The sequence below is a fragment of the Oryx dammah genome, unplaced genomic scaffold (genome assembly GCF_014754425.2).
Source record: "Oryx dammah isolate SB20612 unplaced genomic scaffold, SCBI_Odam_1.1 HiC_scaffold_2, whole genome shotgun sequence".
Classification (NCBI taxonomy): domain Eukaryota; kingdom Metazoa; phylum Chordata; class Mammalia; order Artiodactyla; family Bovidae; genus Oryx; species Oryx dammah.
Window position 1 is genome coordinate 122,542,500 of NW_024070186.1, and position 12,700 is coordinate 122,555,199.

General features: G+C 35.9%; 1 protein-coding gene across 1 annotated transcript in view; it reads right to left on the minus strand.

Annotated features, from left to right (window-relative positions):
• Window positions 1-12,700, minus strand: part of CADM2 (cell adhesion molecule 2) — a 294,605-nt gene that overhangs the window by 169,817 nt on the left and 112,088 nt on the right. Inside the window, exon 5 of the mRNA XM_040265860.1 lies at window positions 3,864-4,034. Coding sequence (XP_040121794.1) covers window positions 3,864-4,034 — 171 coding nt within the window. The remainder of the gene's footprint in view (window positions 1-3,863; window positions 4,035-12,700) is intronic.

Sequence of the window (12,700 nt, forward strand, 5' to 3'; positions counted from 1 at the left end):
TGCAATAAACTTCAGTTGTCTAGCTTGGTCCTAACAGATATTTTCTAATTTATAATCAAACCTCAAGCACTTTCAGTAATTGTCACAAGGTCTCATTGAAAATAAATTTGAAATTTGGAAATAACCTCAATTTGGGGTCTAAAATATGCTTTTCTTCAAATCCACTTTAATGAGAACAGGAAGAAAATTAATGAAACTAATATTTTTGAAAGTAGTCTTAAATTTTTAATAAGTTAATAACTATTAAGCTCAACATTCAGAAAATGAAGATCATGGCATCTGGTCCCATCACTTCATGGCAAATAGATGGGGAAACAGTGTCAGACTTTATTTTGGGGGGCTCCAAAATCACTGCAGATGGTGATTGCAGCCATGAATTTAAAAGATGCTTATTCCTTGGAAGAAAAGTTATGACCAACCTAGGTAGCATATTCAAAAGCAGAGACATTACTTTGCCAACAAAGGTCCCTCTAATCAAGGCTATGGTTTTCACAGTGGTCATGTATGGATGTGAGAATTGGACTGTGAAGAAAGCTGAGCACCGAAGAATTGATGCTTTTGAACTGTGGTGTTGGAGAAGACTCTTGAGAGTCCCTTGGACTGCAAGGAGATCCAACCAGTCCATTCTGAAGGAGATCAGTCCTGGGTGTTCATTGGAAGGACTGATGCTGAAGCTGAAACTCCAATACTTTGGCTACCACATGCAAAGAGTTGACTCATTGGAAGAGACCCTGATGCTGGGAGGGATTGGGGCCAGGAGGAGAAGGGGAATATGAGGATGAGATGGCTGGATGGCATCACTGACTCATTGGACATAAGTTTGGGTAAACTCAGGGAGTTGGTGATGGTCAGGGAGGCCTGGCGTGCTGCATTCATGGGGTCGCAAAGAGTCGGACAAGACTGAGCGACTGAACTGAACTGAACTGAACTGAAACTAAGAATAAAGTAATATGAGCAATAATTAAAAATAATGATCTGATTGATATTTTCTCTGTTACAAATTAAAAAACATCTCGTCTTCCTGATACTTCTCTGATCTTTTCTCATGATACTCTCTACTTTACTCTCTAATCTGGTCTCACTGATATCCTTGCTATTTCTAGAAACATAAAAACAGCACACATGTTCCTATATCAGGACATTTTTACTCGCCTTTCTCTGTTAATTTTATGTATATGTATTTAATTAAAATTTAAACATACTAATTCAGTTAAAATATTTAAATATATTTATGTATATATTATATATAAAGAAATTATATATATCATATAATATATTCATATAAATATTTCTAATATTATATTTAAATGATGTATTAATACTATATAATATTATGATATAGTATATAATGATAGAATTTGATGTGATATTATATGTGACAAATTATATATTTATATATAAATATATTATATATTATATATATGTTACATACTAATACAAACACACATTTGCTATCCTTGACTTCTATTCTATTTGCACTCACCACTTTTCCCTCACACTTAATACTTATCATTCTATATGTTGTATTTATTTTGCTTTTCTGTCACTTCCACCTAGAACAGATGCTATAAGGGAACAGGAATTCATTGCTGTTTGTGATAGTGGTGCAGAGAAGGCAATGGCACCCCACTCCAGTATTCTTGCCTGGAAAATCCAATGGACAGAGGAGCCTGGTGGGCTGCGGTCCATGGTGTTGCTAAGAGTCGGACAGGACTGAGCAACTTCACTTTCACTTTTCACTTTCCTGCATTGGAGAAGGAAATGGCAACCCACTCCAGTGATCTTGCCTGAAGAATCCCAGGGACGGGGGAGCCTGGTGGGCTGCCGTCTATGGGGTCGCACAGAGTTGGACATGACTGAAATGACTTAGCAGCAGCAGCAGTGATAGTGGTGATTCTGATACTTGGAGACAATCTCAACTTGTTTTGTTAAAGTTGTACTTTTTTGATCACCTCTGTAACCCCAGTACCCAAAAGAACACCTGTTTCATAGTAGGTACTTGATGTATTCTTATTAAATAAATAAAAACAAAATATGAGACATAGAAGACTAGTACCTAGACAACATTTAAGATTTAATGTAATTTCATACCACACACACACATAAATCCTAAACTCAAACTGTAATTTACCACAGATAACAAACTCCATAAAAAAAACTCTAATATTGGGAAAAAATCAAGTAGTAGGATTCAGAAACATAATTATTTGTGCTATACTTTTCAACTTTGTTATATATTTCAGTTCATTCCTCTTCATTTTAATAAATATTTATAGATCACTTGCTATATCCCAAGGATATTGCTAACTACCAAAGTGTCATGATCATAAGTTGAACATTTGCTAGTTGTGTAAACTTGGCCAAGTGATTCAATCACTATAATCTTCAGTGATCTTATTCATAAACTGAATAAAGAGAGAAGTAACTGTTCATCAGGCTGTTATGCTGATGCCCTAATATAAAATAATACAAGTTAAGATGAGGCCAGCAAAGCATTTTAGTATTGCCCAGGCTGACCAGAGTCATCCAATTTATGTTCTTATCACTTGTGAACAATAATTATGTTTATTAAAAAAATAATAGATATGTCCCTGTGTTAACAAAGACTTAGTATATTTTTAAAAATAGAAAAAGATGTCTAATTTTAAAAAAACAGATGTGAAGCCATATTTGCATATAATAACGTTACATTTAGAAAGCTTATCAAGGCTTTCTCAGATTTCCACCTCTCATTGATTGTCAAAATTTCTTATCTTCCTGGCCAAAATTTGGAAGATAATTAGGAGTGTTAACCTTTTGATATCTCCTTTGTTTTTCTATTTTGTCAAGAATGTACAAGGACTCCTTTCCTTTGGATGTGATTAATATCATGAGAAACACTGGACTGGAAGAAACACAAACTGGAATCAAGATTGCTGGGAGAAATATCAATAACATCAGATATGCAGATGACACCATCCTTATGGCAGAAAGTGAAGAGGAACTAAAAAGCCTCTTGATGAAAGTAAAAGAGGAGAGTGAAAAAGTTGGCTTAAAGCTCAACATTCAGAAAATGAAGATCATGGCATCTGGTCCCATCACTTCATGGGAAATAGGTGGGGAAACAGTGTCAGACTTTATTTTGGGGGGCTCCAAAATCACTGCAGATGGTGATTGCAACCATGAAATCAAAAGACGCTTACTCCTTGGAAGAAAAGTTATGACCAACCTAGATAGTATATTCAAAAGCAGTGACATTACTTTGCCGACTAAGGTCCGCCTAGTCAAGGCTATGGTTTTTCCCAGTAGTCATGTATGAATGTGAGAGTTGGACTGTGAAGAAGGCTGAGTGCTGAAGAATTGATGCTTTTGAACTGTGGTGTTGGAGAAGACTCTTGAGAGTCCCTTGGACTGCAAGGAGATCCAACCAGTCCATTCTGCAGGAGATCAACCCTGGGATTTCTTTGGAAGGAATGATGCTAAAACTGAACTCCAGTACTTTGGCCACCTCATGTGAAGAGTTGACTCATTGGAAAAGACTCTGATGCTGGGAGGGATTGGGGGCAGGAGGAGAAGGGGACGACAGAGGATGCGATGGCCGGATGGCATCACTGACTGGATGGACGCGAGTCTGAGCGAACTCTGGGAGTTGGTGATGGACAAGGAGGCCTGGCATGCTGAGATTCATGAGGTCGCAAAGAGTCGGACACAACTGAGTGACTGAACTGAACTGAACTGAATATTATGGAGGTTAGTTTTATTTCATTTGGCTACAGATTTTGCTGCACACTTGCTGTAATTTCCGGGTAATTTTAAAATAATTTTAAATGTAGATGCGGAGATTTGCCACCACGGTAGAGAGTTATAGAATAGCATTTACTTACAGTGTATTTCTAGCACCTGCATGGCCACCTGAGGGGTAGCATTGAGAGATTCATGGTCTACTCTGCAGATGACCGCCACGCCATCATCACTTCTGTCCACTCGGAAATCCAGTGTGCTGCTGACCGTGAATGTCTTGCGATTGGCATCCTCTTCCTTTAAATATTTTACATCTGAAAATAAAATATAAAATTTAAAATTCTGTGAAATTCTTTTTGAAATGTAACAGATCTCATTTACTCAAGATACCACTGGAAGTGCTTTCTCCTTATCTTTATCCCATTATAAAAAGCAAATATTTGTTAGTTTGACATTTAACCCATTTCAAGTAAACAGAAATAAAACTACTTCAGATATATATTTTAAAAGTTAAATACAGAAATAAAAGGGCAAGTCATAGCCCCCTTTTTAATACTCCATTAGAAAAATCAGGCCATTTTACAATATTAGCCTCTTTTCTTTAGATTTAGATATTACTAAAAGATAATCTTGATTTTCTGAACCACAAGCACAGTGAGAAGAGCCACCTGGGTATTCCTAAAAGGAAGTACAATTCATTTGAGCTATGATTTTTAACATGAACAATGTGAGGTCAACCTAATTGCTAAAAAATACCTAAAATGAGAAAGTTGTCATCTTTGGTAGAGAAGGAGGACAGTCATGTGAACATTTTAAATATTGAAATATCTATCTTTCTATATATATATTTGCAATGAAATTTCTGTTGAGATAAATGCTTTTCACTTAGCTGAAGAATTTGTTTCAGCCTGAATGAGAACACTTCCTTCAAGATGTGAATTTACATAGCAGTATTTAAACTTATTGTGCACTGATTCAGATTCAACATTAAATGGTGCACTTAGGGATTATTTGTTCTCTATGGAAAAGAGATTTAATAATATTTTCATTTAATTTGAAATTCCTCAAATCTAAAGTAGCTGATAAGAAGAGGGTAATTTTAATGGATTAGAAATCAAAATGATAGTCTAAGGTTAAAATATCATTTTAACAAGATCTGAAATATAGTTGAAGGAGAAAGCTGTTCCAATTTCTTAGTGTTTCAATTCAAATGAACAATGATATGTTTAGGAAAAGAGTTCTTTTGCATAAAATATTTGATTCTAGCATGTATTAAATATTTTAAAGCTATTTAAATATATATCAATGATAACAAATTAACATAAATTCAGCTTTTCTATTGTTGTGCTCTATGCAAAGACTTGACTTGAAAAGGATATTGAATTTTATGTATTTGACAGGAAGATATTTGCATGGTCCATTGAGTTTTACTTATTTCCAGAGAAGAATGTCTTTATCTTATTGATTTTAAAAATAAAGTAAAATTAATAAAGGATGCACTTAATTGCTCATTCATGTCCGACTCTTTGCAGCCCCATGGACTGTAGCCCGCCAGGCTCCTCTGCCCATGGGGATTCTCCAGGTAAGAGTAATGGAATGGGTTGCCATTCCCTCCTCCAGGGGATCTTCCCAGCGCAGGGATGGGACCTAGGTCTCCCGCACTGCAGGTGGGTTCTTAACTGTCTGAGCCACAGGGAAGCCATAATAAAGGATAAGCCTAGATAAACATCCCATGTCTTGTTTGGAAAATATCTGTTTATGATTTTGTTCAGAAATATCTAAGTTAAGATTTTTACCACAAAACGTTTTATGAGATTTCGGCAGTTTTTCAGAGCAAGGATTTCTAACATTTAGAAAGGGAGGAAAGAGCATAGTATCTCAAATCTATTTTTTAACTATAAATTAATCATATAGGGTATAAGGCGTTCCATCAACATGTCTACTATGAAATATCTCGTTTTTGTTAACCAAAGTCATTTCTGAGATTTTTGCATTTGAAAATTAGATTCAACTTCAGTTAAAAAATATTAGAGTGAAAGATGAAATGATCTTCTTTTAGTCAAAATATGTCAAGCTAATACAGATGTATTTATAGTTCTTTGGTATATTAAAAAATGAGGCTCTCTTACTTTTCAATGTCTCACAAATTTATACAAATTGTTGCCTCATTTTTATATTTTGTATCCTTGCCTATAAATCTATGCCAATGTTTTCTTGTTGAAAGCTCCAAGCAGTAGAAATTTAAGAAAATTTAGATCTCTTGACAAAATACTTTTATAATTATGTTACACAATATGTAAGAAATTATTCCAAAATATTACTTATATTCTTTAATTTTAATAACAGCTGCATTTTAAGAACCCACACATCTGCTTCCTTCAACTATTTTCTTCACAGAAATATCATTTTTATGTAATATTAATTGGATACATAAAATCTGATAGCAATTGTATATAACATAAAATATTAATGAGCATCATTCAAGCAGAATAAATAAAAGTATAATTTGTTGCTTTTAATATTAGCTTATGAGACATCTTATAGGGTTACTAGAAGGCATAAGATAAACAGGAAAAAGTACTGAGAAAAGCCAGTTGTAATATTTTTGCCCATATTTCTGCTGACATCCTCCTCACCAAATAGGAAATAGCACTTAAAATTTATTTTCATTTTGCTTTCTAGCTTTATAAAGTAAATGATGTATTACATAGTTACAGAATTCTTAGAAATTTCTTTATATGGCATAGTTAATCTGTTGATTCCATATATATTCTTGTTTCATGTTCTGTATTGTTTTAGAGAGTTTCTATTTTTTTTCTTCTTTGGCAAGTTACAACATTACCTCATCGCTTTGTGATCTAAAACAGTGTTTCTCAAAAAATGGAATGTGCATCTGAATTATATTTGAATCTTGTTAAAATGCAGATTCTGATTCAATAGCGGTGAGGTAGAGCCTAAAAGTCTGTTGTTGGCCTAAAGAATTATTTTCAAGAGCAAGGGTATAATGTATGCATCATCACCGTAGGTGATATGACCGAAGGTGAGTGAATACTGGAACTAACTTTACTCACTTTTCTCCCTCTTTCTCTTTTTATTGCCACTCTTTGTAAGCTTAACATTCCTTCACTATTTCAACATATATTTCTCCTTTTTATTTACATTTTTGAAAATAGTCATGTCATGTATTATATAATGTGTTGGTTCAATGGCCAGTGAAGCAAAGGGCAAACATTAAACACAGGAATTTGTAGGATTACTTTTCATTATATCCTGGAAGTCACCCTTCTATCTTTTTCCAAAGGAGATTATGGACATGTAAGCACTTGCTCTCAAGTAATCAGAAATGTGATTGCTTTTGGTTGGTGGTGATTGTGTAACTCAGTAAGATCCCATGGGGCCTGGGGAGGTGGGGCAGCAAGTCTTCCTCTATATCCTCTGCTTTAGCTCCTTTCTGAAGTACCTGCTGCTGCTGCTAAGTCACTTCAGTCATGTCCGACTCTGTGCGACCCCATAGACAGCAGCCCACCAGGCTGCCCTTTCCCTGGGATTCTCCAGGCAAGAACACTGGAGTGGGTTGCCATTTCCTTCTCTAATACATGAAAGTGAAAAGTGAAAGTGAAGTCCTCAATCGTGTCTGACTCCCAGTGACCCCATGGACTATAGCCCACCAGGCTCCTTCATCCATGGGATTTTCCAGCCAAGAGTACTGGAGTGGGTTGCCATTGCCTTCTCCTTCTGAAGTACCTAGATAACAGTATTTGATGCAAATTTTCTGAATTCTTTTGCAGATGTAAACTCCTACCTGCCTCAACCAAATGGAAGACATTAACTATCTGATGACCCAGAGCACATCAGTCAGTTCAGTTCAGTGGCTCAGTCATGTCCGACTCTGCAACCATGGACTGCAGCACACCAGGCTTCCCTGCCCATCACCAACTCCCAGAGCTTGCTCAAACTCATGTTCATCAAGTTAGTGATGCCACCCAACCGTCTCATCCTCAGTCATCCCCTTCTCCTCCTGCCTTCAAAATTTCCTGGAATCAGGGTCTTTTCTAATGAGTCAGCCCTTCACATCAGATGGCCAAATTATTGGAGCTTCAGCTTCAGCCTCAGTCCTTGCAATGAATATTCATGATTGATTTTCTTTTGAGATTGACTGGTTAGATCTCCTTGCAGTTCAAGGGACTCTCAAGAGTCTTTTCCAACATCACAGTTCACGAGTACATAAGGACTAACATTTGCTGAATCCTGGGGGGGAGCTTGAGCCTTTTTAGAACATGAGTCACCTCATTTCCTTGCATGACCATGCAATAAAAATTTCTCTGCTCCAAACTCTGACATTTCAGTTTGTTTGGCCTCACTGTGTGTCATTGTTGAGCACAAGAACTTAACAGTTGCAAATTATCTTACTATACTACTGTGTTTACACTGCATGCTTTAGAAATCTTCTATAAAGAACTGTTTTTAAATATCTGCCTGAAAATTCCTCAAGTATGCTTCTCAATGAAAGTTATTTTCCTGAAACTTCCATGGTGAAGTCTAAAGTAAAGATTTTCTATCAATATTTATAGTATGTATCTGTATCAGAGAGCTGGATCATAAAGAAAGCTGAGTACCAAAGAATTGATGCTTTTGAATTGTGGTGCTGGAGAAGACTCTTAAGAGTCCTTTGGACTATAAGGGAATCAAACCTGTCAATCCTAAAGGAAACCAACCCTGAATATTTGAAACTTGAAACTAACACAACCTTGTAAATCAGCTATATTTAAATACAAATTTAAAAATTAAATAAATAAAAAACCTGAGTCAAGTTATCTAGGGAATGAAACAAAAGGTTATCTGGACACTTTTACGTTCAAATCTCTTTAAAAAGTCAGATCTCAGGAGATATCTCTAGATCCATTTTTTTCCCTAGATTTATAATATTAGGTTGCATGCATGCTAAGTCACTTCAGTTGTGTCTGACTCTTTGTGACCCTATGGACCTTGACCTGCCAGGTTCTTCTGTCCCTGAGATTCTCCGGGCAAGAATATCCGAGTGGGTTGCCATGCTGTCCTCCAGGAGATCTTCTTGATCCAGAGATCGAACCCATGTCTCCTGCATGGACAGGTAGGTTCTTTACCACCAGCACAACCTGAGAACCCCTAATATTAGGTTACCTGCCTCTGTATCTGGAGCTTCTGGCCACCTCTGTACTAGACTTTTAGAAGGAATATGGTGAAGTTTCTTTGGATGTTACTTTTCCTCCACAATGGTTCCAATCACCCTGAGCATTGTGATCTGAACTTTTGTGATGTATTTCCTTTCTGCTCTTTAGTGACTTTGATTTCCTTTAAACAGATCCAGAACATATATAATCCCATTTTTATAAAAGGAAATCTTGTCCTGAATCCTAGGCTAGCCCTTTTCTTTCAGACCTGCACCTGAAGAGGACCAGTTTCCTTTCAAATGATTGCAAAGCCAATAAGCCACACTTGGAACAAGGTTGGGATTTAAATACAGTTCTGTCTTGTTGCCAATACTAGAAGGATCATACCTTCTCATAACTGGGATAAAGCTTTTGGAATTTTGTAGTGTATTTTGTGACTTCTTCTCAACTATTTGGGCTTTAAATTTTTTGGTCATGAGCAAAGTTGCAAGATCTTAGTGTATACCCCAAATTTCTATGCCTATGTAGAATATGAACTCTGCTATTATTTTCAGAGTCTGTGTTTGTAGGTGTTTTTTGAAGAATCAAATAACAGTTTCAACAAGAGATTTCAATAAACTTATTCTGAATCCATACACTGTTATTAATGGTGCTTTAAATGACACCATTGTTAGTAAGCTGAAAGAAGGTCTTCTTGCCATACAGGAGAGACAATGTGAGCATAAAATAAGTAACTTGTTTTTACTGCCAAAAACTTGGAGTGACCATATTGGATAAACGGGTATATTATATAATTCTTGTTTAAAAGAAGCTGTATAGATCCAAATTTATAAAAGTGAATGCATCATTTTTAGAAGGCAATCAACTCTCCCATCACTTAAAAAAAATGACATAAAGTAACTATGCCTAGTTAACTCAGTCAGTAACATAGATGCATATTTTAGAACTAATTTGTCTTGAAGGGATCGTTGGTACTTTTTCTTTTCTTATGGCTTAAATGTACAACAGGATTTTTTTTTTCGAACCATCTTTTATTTATTTTTTTACTATTCAAGGTAAGCATTTGGTTTTATATCTGCTTCAAACTTTCTCCAGACCAAAAATACTGAGGCCATGTCTTATATAGTAAAACTTTAAAGTCTGGCAACCACTTTCATTTGTTCACTGGAGGAGGAGAACACCTTCAAAATCTTAAAGCAAATTTCAGTAATGCGTATGAGTATTCCTTCATACTAGAGAAGGCAATGGCAACCCACTCCAATATTCTTGCCTGGAGAATTCCATGGACAGAGGAACATGGCAGGCTACAGTTTGTGGGGTTGCAAGAGTCAGACACAACTTAGCGACTAAACTACTACTACTAAAATTCACACTGGAGAAGGAAATGGCAACCCACTCCAGTATTCTTGCCTGGAGAATTCCATGGACAGAGGAGCCTGGAGGGCTGCAGTCCACGGGGTCACAGAGAGTCGGACACGACTGAGTGACTAACACACACACACACTCACACACACACACACACACACTCACACACACACATACACATTCCTTCATACAACTCCGACTAGAATGCAGCAGACTTTTACAAATCCTTTGTGCAATAGTCTACTTTTATAAGACGGTGCCACTCATAATCCTGGTTTGTAAAGCTGTGGCTCTGTCATTCACTAGCAATGCAAACTGTTTGTTCACTTGACAAGGAATTTTACTGAAGCTCAGTTCTTGTTAATAGATTTCAAAAGCTCAGATGAGCAAAATAATATTTACAGAGGACTGATGAAGGGGGCATAATTAATTGATCTAAATATTCTAAAATTGCTTTAACTTTATTCAGATGAGCCAAATGTTACAGTCTTTATCAAATTCCTCTTAAATGTTACCCCACAGGTATATGTGCAGAGGTGCTATAAGGACCACTCTATGATATTTATTGTATATAACTTGGTGGTGGTTTAGTCCCTAAGTCATGGCTGACTCTTGAGATCCCATGGATTGTAGCCTTCCAGGATCCTATGTCCATGGGATTTTCCAGGCAAGACTACTGGAGTGGGTTGCCATTTCCTTCTCCAGGGGATTTCTAGACCCAGAAATCAAATGCAGGTCTCCTGAATTGGAGGTGGATTCCTGCACTGCAGGTAGATTCTTTACCTACTGAACTTATTGTCAAATTATTTCAATACATAGACTTTTGTCTAAAACATATGAACTTAGAGAGAAATTATCTTGACTCTTGGAACCATGAAATGTCAGATCTCTTGTACAAATGGTTTGTGAACATAGTACTTAACTCATCATGTCTCTTTTTTTGTATCATCTAAAGTGTACTAATAAAACCTTGTGATTCGCCACTGGCAAATGTGAAAATGTGAAAAGCTTTATAACAAGATTGCTTATTGATTCCACTTTAGGCTTCATCTTATTTTTATGCAATAATTTAGAGGTTGTATCATATTCATGTGTCAATTCATTCATATTACCTTTTACGTTATCAGTGTTTTTTGTATTTATGCAAATCCTTCTGTAACATGAGGTATGAGTCTCTTTCCCTCAAAAACATTGGATGTAGTTCAATCATTGCTTGATGGCTCAGAAAATTTAAATATTTGAATAGAAAATTTCTATTAAGATTACTTTAGAACATCACTAAGAAGAATACTGCTCAGTTTAGAAGAATTATCAGGAAGGAGAGTTATCTTCTCTTTAAATTTTTATTTAATTTTCATTTTTGAAGTTTTTTTGATACATAACTTTTTTAAAAGTCTTTATTGAATCTGTCACAATATTGCTTCTGATTTGTTTTATTTTTTATTTCTTTTTGCTTTTCTGGCTGTGAGACATGTGGGATCTTAGCTCCCTACCAGGTGTCGAATCTGTACCCCCTGCACTGGTAGCTAAAATCCTTACCACTGACTCTCCAGGGAAATCCCCAGAGTGGGATTTCCAATACCTTGAAGATTATTGAGGTATATAGTCTTAGATCACTTTCCCCCAAGTGATTGCTCATTTTGATATTTAATTCTATATTTATATTTATTTAATTCTCTATTTAGTGGTGTTCACCTTACAAGAATACCAAGAACTGATTTGCTCAGTCCAGGAAAGCATTCAGGAGAGAAGAGAGTCACCTCCTCTAAAGTTATTAAGGTGAAGACTGAGAGCAGTTTAACCTAAATGACTCACTTATTCTCCATAAAAAAGCCTTGTGCTCATATCATGTGTTAGACGACATGGTAGATTTTGCATGTGAAAACCTAAAGAAAGAAATCCCAGTCTATTGAGAGAGATAGATATGTAGCCATGGTATTTAAATATTTTAAAGAACTTTTAGTGTGTTCAAAATACCAAAGAGAATAACAGTTTAAAGATTCATGATAATCAGATACACTCCCTGATCTTCACCCTATCAGATACAGCTTTTGAAAAAAGTATGGTAGACAGACTATTTTAGAAAAAATGGCTACTTAGGAAATTAGTTCTTAATTGTGACCGCCCAGGAGACAGATTAGCTGGTTCTCAAGAAAATCTTAATTTTATTAGCACATTCTTTGAATATCCAGTAGCAATATGAATATTACTTATTATTTCTGTACCACTAATGTAATGAGCTGAAAACCAGAGTTTGCCAGTTTTAGCATAGTTTCCCTCTTTCTGACTTACCTGCCTTGTTCATGAGCTTTGAGGTATTAATATACTCAGCATACTTGTGGAACTTATCTTGGGCACTTTAGGTTTAGTTTATACCCTATCAAGTGTTCACAAATAAAACCTCAGAAGAAGGTAGGGTACAGAGAAATAGAAAGTTTTTTTTTTAATCCCAGAGCACAATTTTT